The sequence below is a fragment of the Folsomia candida genome, unplaced genomic scaffold, assembly GCF_002217175.1.
Source record: "Folsomia candida strain VU population unplaced genomic scaffold, ASM221717v1 Fcan01_Sc001, whole genome shotgun sequence".
Classification (NCBI taxonomy): Eukaryota; Metazoa; Arthropoda; class Collembola; order Entomobryomorpha; family Isotomidae; genus Folsomia; species Folsomia candida.
In genome coordinates this window covers 17,245,401-17,265,990 of record NW_019091193.1, presented here as the reverse complement: position 1 = coordinate 17,265,990, position 20,590 = coordinate 17,245,401, and the positions used below count along the sequence as shown (strand labels likewise).

The window sequence follows — 20,590 nt, the reverse complement described above, 5'->3', positions numbered from 1 at the left end:
TGGATTTGCCATGATTTTCAATCGATATTTTATTTAAAGAAGTAAAATGAATTATGCACTAAATAAAAACTTAATTCTGGCTGTTGGTCGTAAAACAATATCCCTGGTCGTCATTTTTAAGAATTTTTGAGCAGTTGCTAAGAAATGGTGCAAAATTTAGAGGAATAATTTCCTTGAATTTACATAATTTACAGTGCAGACCCCATATAGCCCGAGCCAGGGACTTAGTCTCTGACCACTCCGATAACCCCCAGTGGTCAACCACTTGACAGATTTCGCCAATCTTCAAACTCGTTTCCTAACTTTGTCCAATATGCATATGGTAAAAATTTCAAGTCAATCGGTTCAGTCGTTTTGGCTCTATCGTGTTTTGGGACGGATGGACGGACGGAAATTATGACGGTTCCTTAAGCCCTGACGCAGGCTAAAAAATTACCGGCGAGAAACTGACGTTGAAAGCGATCTAATTCCAGTAAATTATTCCTCTAAATAATGCACCATTTCTTAGCAACTGCTCAAAAATTCTTAAAAACGACGACCAGGGATATTGTTTTACGACCAACAGCCAGAATTATACAGTAAAGATTATTTTATGTAATTACAAAGTTTGTAATTCAAATATTAAACAAAACATTTCAAATATGTAGCTATTATGTACTGATCGTCAGTACATGCATAAATATATTGCACACTTACCTACATATGTGCACTCAGGAATTGGATGAGCTGCATTGGGTCTGATAATTGCACATACTTTATATGCATGTGCTTCCTTAAAAGAGGACAAATGTTATGTTGACACGAATATGTATGTACAAAAGAATGGCGTATATGCATGTATGTGGCTGTACGTAAGTAAAACTAAATATTGATCTCTTTCTCCCAGTATGAACACGGGTTTTGTCTTTGTTGAAGTTTGCACATCATTTGCTTACCAATTGGCTAATTTGCTTTGCCATCTTGCTAATTCGTGATACAATAAGGCCATTAATAAGTCACTGTTGAGACGAGTTGCAGTGTGCAGAAAAACAGAGCATAGGTTGATTCTTTCTATAAAAATTCGGAATAATGTCCTTATTTTTGGGTGCTAGTCATATATCAGATTTGACGATTTCATCGAAAAACGATTATATTGGGTTTCGAGTGCCATTCCATAATTATGGAGATGTGACGAACTTGTTCCTGTTCTTATCCTCATACGTTGGATCTCAAGTAGATGGATTTATTTCCAATATTTCCCTGGGGTCTTCATTCGGATGGTATTTTAGGGTCGATCAGTTTGAACTAATTTTCTTGTGTCTACTTATGCTTCAGGTTGTGCACTTGAATTTTATGTAACTTTAATTCAATTGTAGAGGTAGATTGTAAAAGTTGTCTATAAAAATAACGATCGCAATCTTAATTTGCAGATTTTTGTACTTAGATACATTGAAATTTTGCCACTTAATATGAATAACCTATTTCTTGGAGATCCTTCTGGCCGTCGTCGAAGGAGAGAAGTCAATTTGCACAAACTTTGCAGAAGAGATGAACTTGCAGAATCAATGTTTAAGGTAAAATGAATTGTTTCATGCTTTTACAAATACTCTAATCTTTCATATTTTTTTGATAACACAGTTGCTCAGAAAATTAGATGACGGTCAATGTTTTCCATTTGCATTATGTGAGTTGGGAAAACTGGTGCAGACTGGGAAGCACATACCCGATGACTTTTACATTCCACATACAACGAAAACATTGATACGGGCTCTAAAACTGTAATCATTACTTACAACGATATGCGTGCCTCACTAAATAGTTGATATTTGGCGTGGTTGTGAATTTGTGAATAGATCTGGCGACTACCGTAAAGAGTATTCTCAACAATGTGCAAGCAATACAGCGTTGAAGTTTTTGGAGGAAGCAGTGGCGATGGGTCAGACGGAAAAATTTTTGAACGGGACCCTTTGTGCGGATAGATATCAAGGATGCCCCCTGAGTTCTCAAGACGTGATTCACCACATTCGACTGCTGGCGGAGCATGATATGCTTTCCTAAACTTTTTTTGATGAATGTGAAGTAAAGAAGCTAGAATAAAATAAAGTTATTCTCGCCAATCTACTGACTACATAAAACCATCCACAATAATATTACACGAGCGTCATTTGTCGAGGGCGCATAACATTTTTGAACTATATACATTATGGGCATGTAAATATGTATTAGACTTCTATTCCGGTCCAACTCATATCATCGTTGGGCCATCACCTTTTCACTCCATTCAAAGTAATCCGAATGCAGAATATGTACGATGGAGCTAGGATGCACGTAAATAATGGATGATGAATCTTAGGCCAGGTGAAAGTTGGTTGTAAAAAGTAACCCGAATAGAAAATGTCAATAGTAAATAAAGATTGATGATCGTCGAATACCTCATTTAACCTTGTCACCCTCCAGCTTTCCGTTTCAGCCACCTCATGGAAATGGATAGAGTGTTTGGGGATGAGACGAAAATAATCCTCAGCTATGTATATCTAATTAAACTCCAAGGATGGAAAATCTTCCCCGTAAAGTCCCTGCACGGCTTTTCGTATGCGTATAAATAAATATAACCATACCACCCACCCATGAATGCTTGTATTCCTGTTAGCAGTAATTGTCAAAACGCAATACAAACATAATATATTTACATGTCGCATGTCATGCCCATCCCGATACACACAACTATCGCACAACTATCGATTGAAAATAAAAAGTATATACGTTGTAATTTAAGTTTGATACGGGTTGTTAAAGCACACACAAATCCCCATCATCACAATGTGTGGGGGTATGCACATAGAAAGCGTGAGGGTGTAGGTACTACAGGTAAAGGAGGATGAGTGGCATGTGTGCGAAATAAGCTAATGAAAAAGTAATCGGCTGTGAGAGCCAAGCCAGGTAAAAAGACGGAGTGTATGAGCGATATATTGGATTTTACTCTTACTCTCCGTTGGGCTGGGTAGTCTTTCTCAACCAAACTCACGGCCTGTGTCGAATGCAGGTAAGCACACGGTGGGTTCAGAAATAAGTTTGTCCTCTTGCCTAAGAGCACATGTGTATGAAGGAACACTTTAGAAAATCAGCCACACATGAACTTGTCGTTTATTTTCGCAATGGCTTCCGTGTCCCGAAAATAAGGAGCTGCTGCTGCTGCTGCTAGAACTAGTACATGACATTCGACATGCGACATTTTTCTGATTTTCCATGCGATGGAAAATGCCAGAGCCGTGTCGTTCCTTCAGCCTGCATGAAAACCTCTCTCGTTCTCACTCCAATGTGCGACATTATAAAGCAAATTGTCCAAATGCCGACTCACTCACCCACCAAGCAGACCATAATGTATTATAGCAAACACACAAATACACACACACACACACAAACGGAGAGAAAGCAAGGAGGCATGAGTTACATACATGAGCAGACCAAGCAAGACGAAAGCAAATACAGCCACCCATCGACTGACTGTGGCAATATTTATATACATGCTGCTCTACCAACGCTACTTACTGCATTATTGAAGGGAAAGTAACACCTTTGGCTCCGCAATCCGCAGACCGTCCTTCGAAAAGCAGCAACAGCGGCAGTGTGTCCATGGAGCGACGACGATGAGGAGGTGGAGGAGGAGAGAAGAGAAAACCAACTTTCTCCGGAATGTGCTTACTGCTTCCACCACCACCCTACTCCCATCCTCCACCAAAGGCAAACATTTTTGGACAGACTTTGCAAATTCTTTGCACGCCTCTGCACAACCAATTCTCTCCATTGTTGTAAACTATGCACAAGTTGGGCTGGAGAAAAAGTCCATTTGACTTGGCTCCCTACACAAGAATAATCATCTCAACAGCATGTTTCGCCATATATTCAAAATAACCTTACAAACAGAATGTCGACGATGGTACATCGTATCTGTTCCTCTCTGTTACAGGTTGTAAGTTACAGGACTGCTGTGGTATTAGCTTTCTTTATCATCCTGTTGCTTTCTCCACATTTACAGCTATGGATTCAATTTACACAGCTAGCTACACACTCGTACAAGACGAACAACCCCCCAAGGGATCCATTGCTACGGTCGATACACTACTGCTTATTATTTATTTATTTCTTTATGCATACCAACGGAATCGAAATTAATCCTGTTTTGGGAAAAATTTTAACGGAATGACATCAAAACTCTATTTTTTTATTATGACAATTAATGTTTTTTTACTGTGAGATACAAAGTATAATCTTTTTCATATTCTATATCATTTAAAGCTGGCAATGTAATTTGTTGGTAATATTTTTTAGAGTAGTACAAGGTACTGAAGCGAATGTTTGGGTTGATAGTCACATATATATATATTATTTAATTATGTCAACACATTTGACTTATCAGTTTCGTACTCTGAAATGCATATACATACACACATGCACTCTTAAACACACCGTTAGATTATCCTTAGCTCCCTCATATTTATCCACGTTCCTTGTAATAGACCTGATTGATTGATATACGAAATGGAATAGATATTCAAATTTGCTGACAATGTACAAAGCATAAAAATATTGTATTGTTTCAGTTCAATTGCTTAATTATCTCTTAATGTGTATATCAGTAGGATACTGGGTATTGGTAGGTAGCAGATTCTGAAGTGGTTGATTTCTTAGGTAAAGAAATTATATTTGTCTATTTGGTAATTAACATAGGAATTATGCATCTTCTTTATCATTCCCAAAAAATTTAGAGATTTTTGGGATCTGGTCATGCAATTGCTTTCGCTTCTGGAAGAAACGCCTCCCAATATTTTACCAACTAAACGCAGTAAAAGAAATTACGCATTAATTTTAGAATAATTTACAATATATTTTAAACTCATGTTAAATCTTAGCTGCATACGTACCTCATTTTGATGAGTAAGAAGGGATTCTAAATATTTAATAATTGTTTTCTTAAAGTCTCTAACACGTGCGCTTTCAAATGTCTCCAATTCTTTTTTTATCACTTTTGAAATGGCTTCAAACTCCTCTTGCGACCTCTCAACTTTCCCCTCCCACTATTTGTTGTATTTAAAAACAATTAATAATCACACTTACATTAGTAACCATAATTAAGACTTACTTCAACAACTTCTTCCCGAGCTTGAGCAATTTTGTCATTCCGAACCTGCAGTTCCAACTTTGCTTTGAGTTCTCGTTTCTTATTTAAGGTTTGCTGAGAATGCTGCCATACTTGATATGCTTTCACTCGCTCATGAAAAACTTCCTAAAATGCAAATTAATTATGTACGCCATAATACAGAAAAACACAGTTATGCGTATGTACTGTTATGCACTCACTTTTACAGATCCAATCAAAGCTATGTAATCCCTAAGTAATTCGGAAAACATAAAAAAGTCAAGGTTGGCTTGTTCATTGTGCATCTGCTCCACCTAAAACATAACACAATAAGCGTCAAATTTATTAGTTTTACTGTGTGAATTCTAATTACCATTAAAATTTATTTTATTTGTTTTTTTTTGTATTAATAAAAAACAAACCTTATCTTCAGCGTCTGCCAACTGAGCCATTGCCCTAGCCAATCCTGTGTGTTCTTCAGAGTTGCTGAGAATGGCTGAAAGGAAAGCCATTACAGGTCAACAAAAACCTCGAAGGCCAACAATGCATAAATGTTTTATAAATTACGCAAAATACATGGCACTAACCTGCACTCTTTGAAAATATCCCAGTTGATTGAGCTAATTCCTTTCTGTTTGCAACAAGAAGTTCAACGCTATTGTGAACTTTTCGTAGCTGATTTTCTAGAGCTGGGCGAAACGAAAATGTTTTAGCAAGCTGGCTTAATAAACGTTCATGATAATTAAAGTATATAATAAATGCTAGTTTTTAAATATGTACCTTCAATGTTTTGAATCTTTTCTTCGAACCACTAAAAAAGGGACATGGGATATAAATTTTAATCAAGCACTATGAGTCAACAGTTTTGATAATAGTTATTACAGGATCATTTTCATCCATCTTGTATGAAATTTTGCTCATTGTTTCGCCAACTTTACTGAAGAACCGCGCAACGCCAGCACCACTCAATGCTGAGGTCGAAGTTGACCTCGGCAAATCGGAATCAATTTCAAGAAAATCTCTAAAATCTGGATCAATTCTGAGAAAAGGATGAACGGCAATACGATTTAGAAAACGTTCCAAAACATGACGCCTTTTTTCAACAAAGTCCCCTGCTTGATTGGCATTGTGACCTCCAGATGAACTTTCTGCTTGACCTGACATTTTGAGCTGTTTGGATTTTTAGACAAAACGTTTGTAGATAATCTTATAATATTTACAGCTTATAATAATTTAGTAAAGGGGAAATGGGTACTAAAGTATACCTTTGTAGTTCCAATTACATTTTTCTCTGGAGCTGGTGGCACAATTCGTCCCTAGACGGGAAAATTTTGGGGAATATTTAAAATGCAATTAACTGGCATATTAGGATAGTACCTTTTTCAAATATTTATCAGCCATCTTGGAATGAAGGCCAAGAAAGTCTGAGAATCTCCTCCACACGGCGAATTCCTTTCTCCTGCAAGGGAACGACATGGTCAATATTATTGCATTACTAGTAGAAATGAACATAATTATTATAAAATTAGAATAATAAACATACCGAAACAAGGCAATATTTGTTCTGGTAGTTACACGATAAACAAGAAATGATGACATTCCATCCCCTTGTTTCTGTGGTTCAGTAACGGATACTTCTAGGAACTGATCTGTTCCTTGCTGAAAAATGGAAAAAGATGCAAAAAGTTAGTGGCAAGAAACGTAGGTCGATCAAGTAAAGTCGTGTAGATATTTTGACAATTTGTTGCTTATTGTTTACTCTTACATCTTCATCATCGTGATTATCAGATCTCGTACCCGCAGAATCAACCTGAAAAATGTAATTGGAATTTTGAAACGGGAATTTTGAATCCTAAAAATTACATATTTGGTAGCACGCCATGTCGCCGTTATGTATTACATTGTATTACATTATCACTTACCACCGCCGGTTTTTCATTGCATTCCACTTTATAAGGCTCAGTCGGTTCAATTGGCGAAGAACTTGTTCCGTTGTTTGAAAACTTTGGTGGTGTCGAGTCTGAATTTTGTCTATCCAGGTGGTTTCCGAAATGTTTCTCACTTTCAATTGGCGAAGGGTCGCTGTTAGGACCACCAGGAATATCATTCATCCCTGATGGGCTGCTGCTGGACGTATCAAAATCATCGTCATCGTTCAGGTCAATCTCGTCTTCGTGAATTGTTCTATCAGTGTCTGTCATTGGTGACTGTAGACAATCAGAAACAATGTTACTTATATATTTAAAATTTTGGAGACAAACCAAAATTAAGAATAATACGAAATAATAATAAATTTAAGGGATCTTTGTGCTCTAAACTATAAAATAGTAGGCGTTTCCTGCATTACATATGCAATGCATGTAAATAAATACACAAACTTATTCTTATTACTCATTTGACTAAATCAGAATTACATATGTATACACAGCATAGTTTGCATTTTGTTACAAAAAGGTACAAGACACAACTAAGGACCAAGTATTACTTACTTCCATTGCTGACTTAAACAAGTCGTGGTCATCATCGTCAATATCCGCCCCATTTTTCTTGGCATTTTGCAACTCGTCTGTAGGAGGAGGCACTTTAAACTCTGAGTTTTGATGTTCTTCTGCCATGACAAGAACAAGTTCTAGTCTAGTTTGAACTTAACAAAATATAAAATACTATAGTCTTATAATGATCTCATCTAAAATCAATCTGTTCAACACTTATAAGACATTAAACCTATTGTTACGTATCTTTTGCACAATAATTAAAATTAAACTAGAAATTGTATATATGTGAGTATGACCAGCCTCAAAACTCTTAATCTAAGAAAATATGTTTAGTCAGTTTTTATATTCTTTTAAAATCCTCTGCGGACTTATTTGGTTTTTATTGCAACTTTACCAAAATCACAAATTGCATATATCTGTTTAATAGTCGGAAGTGTTTCTGAACGCCACAGCATTCTACTCTACACGTTTAACTAAAATAATAATCTTGTTGTAATAATGTATCGAATTTTGTAATTTTCCAGATTTCAATAACCGGACTGAAATTTAAGATAACGATTATTACTGACTACAACGACAGGACGTGTTTTTCCTCTTTGCATAGATTTGTCTGTATTAGTACGTAGTATAGTAGTGAGTAAGAGTAAATTATGTCAAAACAAAATAAGTTAACTCCTACCTAATTCTAATGATAGTTAATTAATAGAACCAGGGGATGTGGTGCATGTAATAAATACAACTCATCATCAGATGAAGACGAATACTTTAACTCGTGACTTGCTCGCAAAATGCCAAAATGTTCAAGAAAAAATATACAGTCTGCAATCTTTTTACGGCAGCACCTCTCCTTCGCTGGGGAACTCTCCACGTATTTAAAACTGAAGCGCTAAACTAAACCAAAACTACCAAAAATATTTATTTGTTTTGCACTTCGGCACATGGTGAAAGTACACAACACGGAGACACATATAGTAACATCATATATACATCAAAGACAATTTGCAATTTTGGTTTATATCAGTATATTTAAAATAAAAGCACTTCACCAGTGATACAGTGTGACTTACTTGAACTCTGCAAGCCCAGCAGGATAGAACAACCTTTCAACTTAGCAAAAAGTGTGCATTTCTTATTATAGAATTATTATGAAACGAAATTATTAACTGCCTGTTGGTTGATTTTCTGTAATTGATGTTACAGGTTGGAAATGCATAGAATTCCTGTACAGTCCCTTATGAAGGTTGCGTCCATAGGTGGGGTATTTGTAATAGGAAACGCACTGCTAATGCGATTTTTGACACAAAAGAAACTGAAGGACTCGCCCTATTTTGTCCAAGCACGAGACATTCTGATGAGCAATCAGGCACTGGTCTCATTCCTGGGAGAACCCGTAGGTTTTGGAAGCGTGGACTTGGGCGACTCGAAAAATTTCAGTACATCCGAAGAAGCTAGATTTGAAATTCCAATTAAGGGGTCAAACCACGAAGGGATACTTTATTTATGGTCCATGAGAGACTCTCATGCAGCTAGCAAAGTGGGCGACCTCATCGACGAGGAGCAATCTCAAAATAACAAATATGCAGAATGGAATATTAAAAATTTAGAAATCACAATTAAGGACAAACCCAATCAGAAATTGATACTTGTTTCAGATTCAGTATTAACAAGCAATAAAAAGAGTGTCGGCTATAGCTAATTAATGAAAACCTTGTTTTAGAATTCTCTAGTTGAACTATCATCTCTTAGCACAATTACATTTAAATTAATTAGGAAAGTTTACATATTTTGTGATTTGGGGTTGTTTGTCAATACATTATTCATAATAATTATATAAATTCAGTGTATTTATTGATATTTTGACAACGATGACAAAAATAACAATCAAATAATTTCAGGTAACAATAATGCATCGTAAAGCACACATTGATTTTGAACTTAATGCTGTATATAAAATACAGCAAATAGTTGAAACACATCTAATTATCAATTCATTTGACATAACAATGTTATCATTCAGAAAACAGGAACAAATAATTATGCATGAGACTTTTAGCTACATAATTAGTTCACAACAAACATTACTTTTCAGCAACTTCATCTTCATGAGCTTCTTCGAAGTCGTCATCATCCGACTCGGTAGATGAGGTAGATGTTGCACTTTCATTCACAACAGTAGTAATAGTAATAGTAGGCTCGCCTTGTCCAATTTCAACCCCTTTTTCATTCTTCTTTTCCTCGCCTCCATGCTTGAAATGAGACATAATCGTGGCTACCAACTCCTCCATATCCTAAAAAACAGGAATTAATATTTATATAATATTTAATATTATAGCATGACAGTAACATATTCTATTACGCAATTTTTTATAGCTCGAGCTTACTTTTTCCCTGTTGACAGCAGTAGTTTTAGAAATGACGGCAGAGACCGACTCTTCAGATCCTGACCCATTTTCATAAGCTTGCAGTAGCATTGCATAATCAATTTCAGCATTTATCAGATATCGCCGAAGAATGACAGCTCTAGATCTATCCTTGGTACTCTTTCGCATCAATCCGGCAAACAATGGTTTTAATGTTAGAATTTTCTCTGACGCCACTTGTTGTTTCGCCAAGGTCTTCAAAGCCTATCATGTGAATTAAAAATTGTCATTTAAAACATCTAATTCAATTCGTGAAGATAAAAATGAAATAAGATAATAATAATTGTGAAGAGTCTTACATCGACACGGTTTGCACAAAGTTTCATGATTTGATCAGACGCTTTCACTTCACCCTCAGATTTTGTCAGTTTCTGCAGAACCATGTAGGTATAGTCGGCTCTATTTCTTGCACTTTGCATTGACAGTGCTCGTTTGTTGTTTCCTTTCACTTGATCATTGGTTAACACTTAAAAGTAATAGAATTATTATTACTCTCTTTTTAAATGAGAAGAGAGGTACAATTTAATAACTAACAAAGTAGCAGTAAAAATGTGAACCTACATTCTTTGGTCAGTGCACGAAGAGTCAGATTCTTTCCTTTTAGTTCAGAGTCAGGCTCCTCTGAAATTTCCTTTGCGAGTATTTCAACATTGATGAACCCAACTACTATGTTGAAAAAGTCGTCTGCCAGCTTAAACCGGTTGCAGCTTTCTAATAAGAACGATGTGACCGTGTCTCGGTTATTGTCGTGATACGCCAGAATGATTCCATCGGAGCCCCCCTTCATCTCCTTCAGCCATTGCATAAAGTCGCTCAAGCCCGCAAATTCGCTTTTGGTCCGAAGTGTTTTCATCGTGGATGCTTCTTTCAAAACCCGATATTTTCTGTGGACGGATTTAAACATAGTTACAAAACTTGCAAGATATAATACTCGCAGCTAACTTAATCCATCACGAGGATATGGAGGAGTGGAGTGAACTAAATCAAATATTAGGGGGAAAGTAAAAAGAAGAAGACAAAACTGACTAACTAGAGAGACATGGTTTCATATCGATAAATATCGCCTCTTGGGGACAATGAGAAACTCAAATAAAAAGAAAACTTGAGGAATGAAATACAGAAGTTGAAATCAACTTTTTTGCCAATAAAGAAATGATGATGTCCCATTAGAGAAAGGGCGACATGATCAGAGCACGTCGGCTTATTGCTACGTTGGGTCTCTACGTTGGTCGTTGCTACCTATTGGGTCTATATGTATATATGGATTGATAATGTCCACGTCTTACCCAAAAGTGGTCAAGATCCTAACGCCATGACTTCTGATAGATGACGAACTGATATCTCGAAATGGCATGATATATTGCGAAAAAGACTTCTCCGTGTCGCAATAGGCTCCAATTTGGCAAATCTCGTCAATCAACTTTTTTCCAGTGAGGTCCAGGGCGATCGACACAACCTTGTACTGACCCGCTGGTAGGGTGCTTGAAGAAACTGGTGCCATTTTCTATATCCAAAGAAAAGAACCAAGAAAAGAACAGAACGGAATAAAAAAATCAACACGGGAAATAAAACCTCATTAGATTACATTTACGCTGTCAAACTTCTACACGAGTTATACTTGGAATCAAATTGTGATTAAATAAAGTGTTGAACAATTTTTTTTCGATGATGACCTCCCAAATAATCTCGCAAAGGACTCTACTCTAGATGAAAATTTGAGTGTTTGGTCTCGTCTATGACCTTGTTAGAAAATCAACTAAATTTTTATCAACTTGTGCTTAAAAACCTGATGAGAAATTTTATTTTACAATTTTAATACGCTAAATGTGAAATAAAAGGACACTGACTGACACACACACTAGGAAAAATACGCCTACCACACTGGTTCAATCCTCCATTGTCAAGTTATGTCTGTAGGTCAAGAAAATAGTCTCCCTATTTGCTTGACCTTAAAAAGGACTCACCTTGGTTTTTGAAGCAGTACTCAAGTGACAAATGATAAGATCTGGATAAAGTAGGTTTTGACAATCGGGGAGGATGAGGATAAAAATACGATCAGCCGGCAGAGAAAATTCCGTGTGCCTCAAGTGGAGGAAGGATCGCGACTGAAGGCTGGATCAGGCTGAAGCATGAATTAAAATGGTGATGATGATGCTTCTCGCTCTTTCCACGCAAACTCCTCTCGCTGCCATTGACCTCTCCGCCCCTCCTCGGCTTTCTCTCAGGTCACCCAATATTCTACTGACGAAAATTTGTTGTGTCCCTCACAAATTGATGATAAAAAACGTCGTTCTAAAATGATGGTAAAAAACAGGTTTAAAATCTAGAGTAAGTAATGAACATATTGCAGCTTAACTTTGTTTATGGTTGATATTTTTATTCTAGGAGTAGACTGATTGGAATTGGTATAATGTGTTCAACTTTCTGAAAAGTCAGAAATTTACACTAGGGAAGGTTCCCTTGTTTGGAAAGTTGGATATTTTATCGAGGGAGTAGGGTGTGAAAAATCTCTGGTGAAAGTTGTTGCTCGTGTGCACCTGTGCTTTATATGAAGTGATTTCTATGATATGAACATACACCCACCCACTCACAAAATTGTGATCGGTCATAAATCATTCAAAACGTGGTATTCATAACGTAAGAATGATATCTTAGAGAGCATGGACATGGAGTATGGACATTTTCATCTTGTGAAGTTGAATGCATCTATGTACCTGTAATATATTTCTCCCTAGCATTGTAATCGTCCAGTTCCAGTTCACATCCAGAATATCTTTGACGTAAACCACTAACAATCGAAATATAGGTCGCAAATCGCATTAGGAGCAACGAACGACGAATTTAGCTGCTATATTTTAACATTGGCTGGCTTAAAGATTGTGTGGAGGATAGCTGTCTAAATTTGCATTTTCATTGTGGTCGACTGGAAGGAAATCATTCAAAGTTGCTCGACATACCACACCATCATTGACAAGGAGGGAATTGCGTTTAATTTGCTTGTGTGGATATTCCTTGGTCGACATTTGATTAAAGACATTTTATAGGTGATTCTGGATAGGGAGTCGAGAACGAGACGTAAGGTCTTGGTATAAAAATACGGCTCCATTCATATATCCTCTAATCCTAAGAAGTTGGAAAGCGGAATGAAGAGGAAATCCCAATAACGAAAAATTCCAGAACGTCCATTATTAAAAGAAGTTTTTTGAAGAGCAATCAATTTTCCAAGGAAGATGACTCGCTTGCTGTACATTTCACAACTCTCGTCTAGTGTTCAAAAGGCAATAATATCTGTCTCATCATCATCATCATCATCCATGTTCTACTTCTTTTTCCTCTCAGGACCAAATCGTAGCTTTCAGTAAGTCCGATATTCAAGTCACTTCAGATTGATACAACTTGGAACTTGTCTGGTGAAAATATGGAATACATTGATATGTCCGTTACGCAAAGCGAGTGTGGCATTAAGAAACTGAGATGAATTGAGCATTAAATTATTCAATCGATGATATTGTAATTGTTTAAGTTGAGCTTATCAGTATTACTATTGAAGCATATACGCCTCCTGTTCCTCGTTCTTCATGTGGTTATACCCAGCATACTTCTCCTGAGTATTAACTATGTAGCCCTTAATTTCGTCCGTATTTTGTGGAGCATGGGGAGAGAGACATTAGATGAGAACTCTTAAACCTGTGGGTGGCACGGGTGGTGGCATCATGAATAGGCCTCATTATTTGACCATCTCTATTTTACCATTCCTTCCTATTCCTTGTGTCTTTTGTGTGTGTGTGATGGACTGTTCGGAGTTCCATTCATAATTCAGATCAGGTACGCGTAGCGTCGCCCTTTCTTCTTTAGTTCTTTTGCTTCAGATCAAAACGTACATTCTCGTCGAGGCGCACACAAAACGGCACCTCAACCACGACCACGCGGCGGAAACGATGGACATTAGATATTAACAAAAGATAATAATACTGCTCTACACACAGACCCCGAACGAGTTTATGTAATAATAAATACGAGTTTATGGGGGGTCTGCATAAGAGTCAAAATGGCCATATGAATTGATAATTAGATTTATACTAAAAACAATCATTAAGACAACAAGTCATCAACCCGTCAAATAATTTTAGAAATTGACTTTTTACATCGACCTGATGGGTTTGGAATTTGACTGTGGAATTAATTCAAGATAATGTACATATGCATGAATTAAGATACTGGCTATATTTACAAAATTACGTGCATTAATGTATGTACATTAAATCGGTCACCTAACCAGAATGATTTTGATCTGTCCCTTACAATGAATCTCACTGAAAGCCAAATCATATAGTTTTGATTCAATATGATTTAAGCATCATGTTCCACTGAAACGGAAGAAACAACGTACATACTACTGCAGTGTACTGCTTACTGCAATGTAGAACTGCATAGGTAACTGGACTTCGAATAATATTGTAAAATCTAGATTGTTGCGAAAATTAAGTTCATTCGTTCGTTCAAGGTATATGTGATAATGCGAAGTATTTAGTTTCAGGAAACCATAAAAAATCTAGAACTTCAATCACTTTCCTTAAAATCTAGAACTCTTTGGTGCCTTTACTTGAAGAAGGAAACTTGATGTGGTCGAAGGCGCAGCACTTTGGCAAGCTGATGATAAGCCCTCCAAAGTCCGAAGCCGTTGGCGGAGCACGAGGACTGCAGTACGATGGAATGGTCGCGGTTGTACGGTTATCTCGATGGCCCCATAAATCAAAAAGCATTTATTCAAATAGAAAAAGTGGTAGTTGCTGTTTGAGTGCTTTGAATTGAGCAAACGGGCAAATCGGCTACCATGCTGTGCTAAAATGGATGGAAAAATCAACTCACTACCAAAATGCATACCCTCTCGTGCCGTTAAGGTTTCGATATTTTCGACAGCCCAAGAAAGAGAAAGCAAAATGGGCAAAAGGACGGTCATGGACAAGACTTTCTATCATCTATCTACCAAAAATTGTGAGATTTCGCGTATGTACAAATGTATATAATGTACAGAAATACTTATTCCTTTATTGAAATTAATTCTCAGTTCCTTAGTTCTTTTAAGCCATTATTCTCAGAATCAGAATGGTCTCACATAAGCTCTTGGACGGAACTATGTGTAAGATCAATGAATTCAAATTGAAACACTACTTTGTAAATTTCGCTAAGCCTATCTATAGTTCAGCACACAATTCTGAGCATGGCACAGTCTCATTCATACATACTTAGATATGTCGTGTAACTGATTTTCGCAAAAAAAGACCACATAAATATCTTACTCTTCCTCCTTCTACTCCAGACGTATGCAATATCAATTCTAAAATGAGAGCCACCTATTCAAATGTCTTGACTAGAGTAGAATGGAAAAAAACGTCGTAGAATCCAATCCAACACCCCCCACAAACTGCGCTGCATGTGTGCCCCTCCTCTCCTTCTTCTCATTGAATATTTCACTTATTTCTTCACATGTCGATTCCAAACATCGCCCCGAATCGCCTGAATGTTTCCACTAGTTTATGACCAATGTACATATTTCTCACTTTCTTCAATCCTTGCAGACTGCGTACATATCCATATTTAAGAGCTTCTACAATTCTCGACTTGAGAATTTTTTAAATGCCATGCTTGTTCCACTTTGCGCTGTGCTAGAGCAAATAGGTTTTAAAATATGCGGCCTTGTACGCTACAAAAATTCCGTGCATTTAATTTCATTAAAATTCACTCTATATCTAATTTTGAAGGTCGATATAAGTATGTCGTCGTGTTAATAATTTACAAAATCTAAATGCATTTACATGGATTTGCATTAGCATCTACATTCGTTTTTGGTAGGCCTTTGTTTCTTTGTGCTATTTCCATTTAATTGTAATCGGAACTGAGATGTTTGTGACTAGTTGATAATTTGAACATTGTATTGGGTTTTATAATCTTGTGCCTGAATGACACAAATAAATGCATACATAAGTTTACGATAAGAGCGTAACCAATACGCCTCTTTTATCATGAATTCATACCGATAAGACGCTGTCACTTTTTCAACAACAAAAGTACAGCATCACATTTCTTCAGATAAAAATGAGACACGAGGACCACTACAGAAGTAAAGAGCAATTAACCTGGAGGATTAATTTGTTGTTAATTAGGCAGTATTTGAACAAACAGTATATGTTTTATCTTTAATCGATCTTATATCCACAATCTATTGGGTGGAAGTTTACATTTCATTTTGATTAGTCATCGAATACGGGTAGATAAAGATGGTATCTTCCCATTCATACTTTTTCTCAAACTCTAAACCATTGTAAGAGCACATCTTGTTTTATGTCAGCTTTACTGTAGTATTACAAATTGCTGACTTTCAGCATTTAACCTTTAAGGTCATGGCACTAATGGCAGGGTCAATTTTTTGAGGCGAGATTACTTCCCATGACTGTCTCGATATTCGAAGACTGAACATCGAAATGATGAATCGGTCATGTAGAGTATTATAGGAAGTATCAGGGCGCATAAACTTTTTGTTGTCCGTGGTTTCTCTTAAGGGGGTGATGCAGGGATGAGCATTTTTTCTAAAAAATTAAAAGTTCGGGAATTGCATGCAATTTTCCCATGAATGTGGTTGTCAACAAAATTTTACAAAGGATAATATTCTGCACCACGGGCTTCACCCGACCCATATGGCCCCCACTGGTCATCCATTTGACGGATCTTATCAATCGCCGAACTTTATTCCTCATCTTCAGAGATGAAGACCAAGATAAGATTTACTTATTTCATTTCTAATATGTGGTTGACAACCAAATTCATGGGAAAATAGCATGCAATTCCCGAACTTTTAATTTTTTAATTTTTTAGAAAAAATGCTCATCCCTGCATCACCCCCTTAAGAGAAACCACGGACAACAAAAAGTTTATGCGCCCTGAGGAAGTATCATCACGGATGACAAAATTGGTGCAGAAAGGATAGCTACCGCTTACACCATTTATAAAAATACAGATGGCAGCTTATAAGATAAGAAAATGAAACTACAAAATTTAATAGGCTGGATGATGTTCATTATGCAATATAAGTTATATATATATATATAAGATATATATATATAACTATGTATCTAATATACGAACCAATTTGTATTATTGTTGCATAACACACAATTTCAACAAAATCGGGACAAATGACCATTTTAGACCAGCAACACCTAGCCTCCTTCCCCATTCTTTGCTGGCCTCGGCCATTCAGTTAGCCACCTAGACTTGGGAAAGGAAGGTTATTGAGAGAGCTGTGATGGTGGTGGGAATACGAATAAGGTCATCATAAAAGATCTAACTTTTACGTGTGCATGTTGGCGTCCAACCAGTCGAACAATGGAGAAAGAAAGACCTCCCGCAGAGACATATGCTCGGATCCATTGTGTTTAATGGATGAAATGGAGCAAAAAATTCCCTGCACAAGTTTTGATTGTTTATTTTCTTGTGCTATTTGAACGTTAGTATCATGTCATCATGAAGGAATAGAATGCATGGAGGAGCTTTCCTACGGGTTTTGTTTGCTAAAGTAGTGTAGCTTTTGAATTTGGAATGATTGTTACAAAACAAAGACAGAGGTTGATCTAGAAAGCGATATTTATTTATTTACGTGGCAAGCAATTATATAATCAGGGTTGAGTTGAAGTTCAACACGCGATTTCCATTTAAAATATAATCATTCATCAAATTGTCTTCAAATTGGTTTGTTGAAATATTAATATCACCAAACTGTTTAGAAGTTCTAGGTAATAGGAGGCCGAAAAGTGAAATATTTTTTGCATACAAGTAATAATTATATTATTATTCGTCGTGCGCATGTTGATAGATATGTACACACATATCTTGCATGCATATGCATGTAAGTATTGGAAAGAAAGTTGACGCTTTTGGTGAGTTTATGGAGGATGCAAAATGGGAGCAACTATGAAACGACGATTGGAAGCATGTTCACAAGATTTTGGGAAAGGAGAGCTTGTGTAGTTATGAGAGAAAAGCAATAGATCATATGCGACACAAGAGACCGATGACACCAAAATGAGGCTCTATAAAGGCGGATCCATAAGCTAGCTCGAGTGGTTCATGTACATATATTCCGCAATTTTGAAAAGAGTTTAAACGGAGAAAGTCATTTGGCTGATATGCTGGCAGGGGAATGAGAGAACTGGCCTGGTTCTTCTTCTTCTTCTGCTATTGCTGCTGGTTTGTGGCACAACCCGGCTGCTGCTGCTACGGTTTGGCTAGTGACAGTAGTAGCAGCAAAAGTGAAAGTGTATTATACAGCAAAAGAGATGATATGATGGCCTGGTTGAGTGGATGCAGTTCTTCTTGGATGAGAGTCGTACGTTTTTTTTTCTCTACGTCCCGGGTTGATAATTTATGGACGTAATTAACAAGAGGAAAATTATCCTTCGTGTTCATGCTAAACTCAACTCTTCGTTTTGCTTACTCCATATTCATTGGAGCAGCATACGGAATTTTGACTTTCTTTCCACTATCAGAGCCTACATAAGTTCGGGAAACACATACGTAAGATATGTTCCGGAATGTGAAACTCAACTCATATTCGATATCACATCCACCAACAGCAGGAGGTTCCATGTTTCGCAACTCCACTTCAAATAATAATAATCATCCTGGTCTTTCAATATCCCAAAGATTTTTTCAACAAATTTTCAGGCAGCATCAGTCTTGCATTCTCATTCCTTTGTATTTATTAGCCCCGTTCTTACATCACACAAGCAGTTTTGTTCTTCCACTACTTCAAAAATCTGTACGTACTCAAAATCTCTGGGACATTTTTTTCAACCTGCCCAGCCAAGGAGAAGCTCGTCACCCTTTGAAAGTATCATTTCAGCCAGATAAATTGGAAACGAAACAAAATATATATGTAGCATCCCTTTATTTTTCATCACTCATCTAAAGATGGTTCGATACTAATCTAGGCCACAGACATCACTGGATTACTAAGCTGATTTAAAAGATATCGCCAGTTTTTCTTGCTAATATTGGAAGATAAAAACTGTGAAGCAATCCGAATCATGGGGAACGTAAATCAATTAGCTGACACTTTCGAATTGACATTAAATTTGAACCTAGAAATTGTATAGCGAACAGAGGCTGCTTTCTCCTGGAGTGGAATGTTGAAAGTTCCGTGGTCCAAGAAAATGTCCTCATCTTGGTCCTTTCATCCGATTTCTCCTTTCATAGAAACTCATCTATTCTACCGTGTCCTTCAGAGACTCGCCCACGTATTTCCGTTTCTGCCTCTATTTTGCTGCTTATTTTTACTCTTATTAAAGTGACAAATCCTTTGATAGATATTGAACTGTGGAAAGTGCTCATTCTCACCAGCTTACACCATTTTCAGTTGAGACCGACCGTTTCCCTTTTCTCACAACACCGGATAGGTAGGCACACAAATAGGAAGGAAGGCCTGAGCACTCTTAATTGTACCCTGAGAGTCGAGCTCCAATTGAAGAAAAATGAATAGGACAAGTGTTGCCATTCACTCAGCCCTGTTATGCACGACTGTTCCAAGCACCTGAGCTGTGCAATTCAAAGTCTTTCAAATATATTTCCACTCAACGGAACAGTTCGAAATGAAAAATAATGAAATTGAACTCAAAGAAATTACTCGCTTTTCCAGAATTGTAAGAACAGTGGCGGCGGAAGATGACGTCATCGGGGGGACATTGGTATCCTGTCAATGTTAAGAAGTCCCGCCTTCTTATATCCTGCAATGCTAATGTCCCCCCGATGACGTCATTTTCCGCCGCCACTGTGTAAGAAATTATACATTAAGCCTAGTGCCAAAAAGTTTAACCTTGCTTGTTCATTTTACTTGAGAGCAAAGCAACACCTCTCATTACGTCACAATATTATGTACCTATGTGTGTATGTGTATACATAGTTTGTAGGAGCGAAATGATTCTTCACTTGCTTACTTATCCTTGGTTAGCAGTGTACAGCGTTATGCATTTATTTATTGCATACATTTAATACAAATGAAATTGCCCATATTGTCAATGGGGTCTGTCGGCACTGCAGTCAATATTGTTTGTTAGAGCACACATAAATACGTACATACATATTGGAAGTAAATATTATGAAAACACGCAACACTTCTAATAATGGACGGGGCTGGTTAGTGTCTAAAATTGTGTTGTGAACCAAAACTCACTTTGCGTTTGTTGGGATGAATCTAACAGCTACGAAACAAAGCTTACGGTCGGTTGGTATGATGAGCGAGGATAAAACCCGCATATACGAGCCATGACGGTCACGGAATCTCTCATTTATCCAGTAACCGTTTAATTTGATGAGGTCATTTGCTGCGTTATGATTATCCATAATAACACTTTTCGAATAACGAAATTGCTCCGGTAATTGGCATGTTTCATCCGAGAGAAAATATCTAATTGTAGTTACACTTTCTCCTTCTCTTTCTTCCTCTCCCCGTGTTGTTGTACCTGAATTTCCAGCCAACACCATATCCATCGATCCTGCCCATTTCA

At 37.0% G+C, this 20,590-nt stretch overlaps 3 protein-coding genes and 1 long non-coding RNA gene across 4 annotated transcripts; 2 read left to right on the top strand and 2 right to left on the bottom strand.

Annotated features, from left to right (window-relative positions):
- The first annotated feature begins 728 nt into the window (after positions 1-728).
- On the top strand, positions 729-2,096 carry LOC110841958. The gene is made up of 4 exons (XM_022087661.2): positions 729-1,314; positions 1,410-1,553; positions 1,618-1,757; positions 1,833-2,096. The coding sequence occupies exons 1-4, from the start codon at positions 1,069-1,071 to the stop codon at positions 2,035-2,037; spliced, it is 735 nt and encodes a 244-aa protein (XP_021943353.1). The 5' UTR covers positions 729-1,068; the 3' UTR covers positions 2,038-2,096.
- A 2,073-nt stretch (positions 2,097-4,169) lies between these two features.
- On the bottom strand, positions 4,170-7,764 carry LOC110847462 (sorting nexin-2). Its single transcript, XM_035850216.1, has 14 exons — positions 7,606-7,764; positions 7,039-7,323; positions 6,882-6,926; positions 6,660-6,775; positions 6,494-6,575; positions 6,382-6,432; positions 5,999-6,286; positions 5,897-5,927; positions 5,704-5,805; positions 5,539-5,612; positions 5,338-5,430; positions 5,120-5,263; positions 4,902-5,054; positions 4,170-4,813 (listed from the first exon to the last, which is right to left on the bottom strand). Exons 1-14 carry the CDS (start codon positions 7,729-7,731, stop codon positions 4,763-4,765), a joined length of 1,641 nt encoding a protein of 546 aa, XP_035706109.1. The 5' UTR covers positions 7,732-7,764; the 3' UTR covers positions 4,170-4,762.
- Positions 7,765-8,481: 717 nt separating this feature from the next.
- LOC110847489 lies at positions 8,482-9,317 on the top strand. Its single transcript, XR_002547654.2, has 2 exons — positions 8,482-8,729; positions 8,812-9,317. It is a non-coding gene; the product is annotated as an uncharacterized LOC110847489 (long non-coding RNA).
- A 116-nt stretch (positions 9,318-9,433) lies between these two features.
- LOC110847478 (maternal protein exuperantia) lies at positions 9,434-12,154 on the bottom strand. The gene is made up of 6 exons (XM_022094432.2): positions 11,996-12,154; positions 11,318-11,535; positions 10,593-10,915; positions 10,331-10,497; positions 9,993-10,235; positions 9,434-9,899 (listed from the first exon to the last, which is right to left on the bottom strand). The coding sequence occupies exons 2-6, from the start codon at positions 11,530-11,532 to the stop codon at positions 9,690-9,692; spliced, it is 1,158 nt and encodes a 385-aa protein (XP_021950124.1). The 5' UTR covers positions 11,533-11,535; positions 11,996-12,154; the 3' UTR covers positions 9,434-9,689.
- Between the last annotated feature and the right edge of the window lie 8,436 nt (positions 12,155-20,590).

Bases quoted from the DNA above. Each gene is read 5' to 3' on its own strand.
- LOC110847462 (XM_035850216.1), bottom strand. From the start codon at position 7,731: ATGGCAGAAGAACATCAAAACTCAGAGTTTAAAGTGCCTCCTCCTACA. The intron at 5,431-5,538 runs GTTTGTTTTTTA...GTTATGTTTTAG, and splicing joins TGGCAGACGCTGAAGATAAG to GTGGAGCAGATGCACAATGA. The intron at 5,264-5,337 runs GTGAGTGCATAA...TTTGCATTTTAG, and splicing joins CTTTGATTGGATCTGTAAAA to GAAGTTTTTCATGAGCGAGT.
- LOC110841958 (XM_022087661.2), top strand. From the start codon at position 1,069: ATGTCCTTATTTTTGGGTGCTAGTCATATATCAGATTTGACGATTTCA. The intron at 1,315-1,409 runs GTTGTGCACTTG...CTTAATTTGCAG, and splicing joins TGTGTCTACTTATGCTTCAG to ATTTTTGTACTTAGATACAT. The intron at 1,758-1,832 runs GTAATCATTACT...ATTTGTGAATAG, and splicing joins TTGATACGGGCTCTAAAACT to ATCTGGCGACTACCGTAAAG.
- LOC110847478 (XM_022094432.2), bottom strand. From the start codon at position 11,532: ATGGCACCAGTTTCTTCAAGCACCCTACCAGCGGGTCAGTACAAGGTT. The intron at 10,916-11,317 runs GTAAGACGTGGA...ATCCGTCCACAG, and splicing joins AGGATCTTGACCACTTTTGG to AAAATATCGGGTTTTGAAAG. The intron at 10,498-10,592 runs GTAGGTTCACAT...ATTACTTTTAAG, and splicing joins TCGTGCACTGACCAAAGAAT to TGTTAACCAATGATCAAGTG.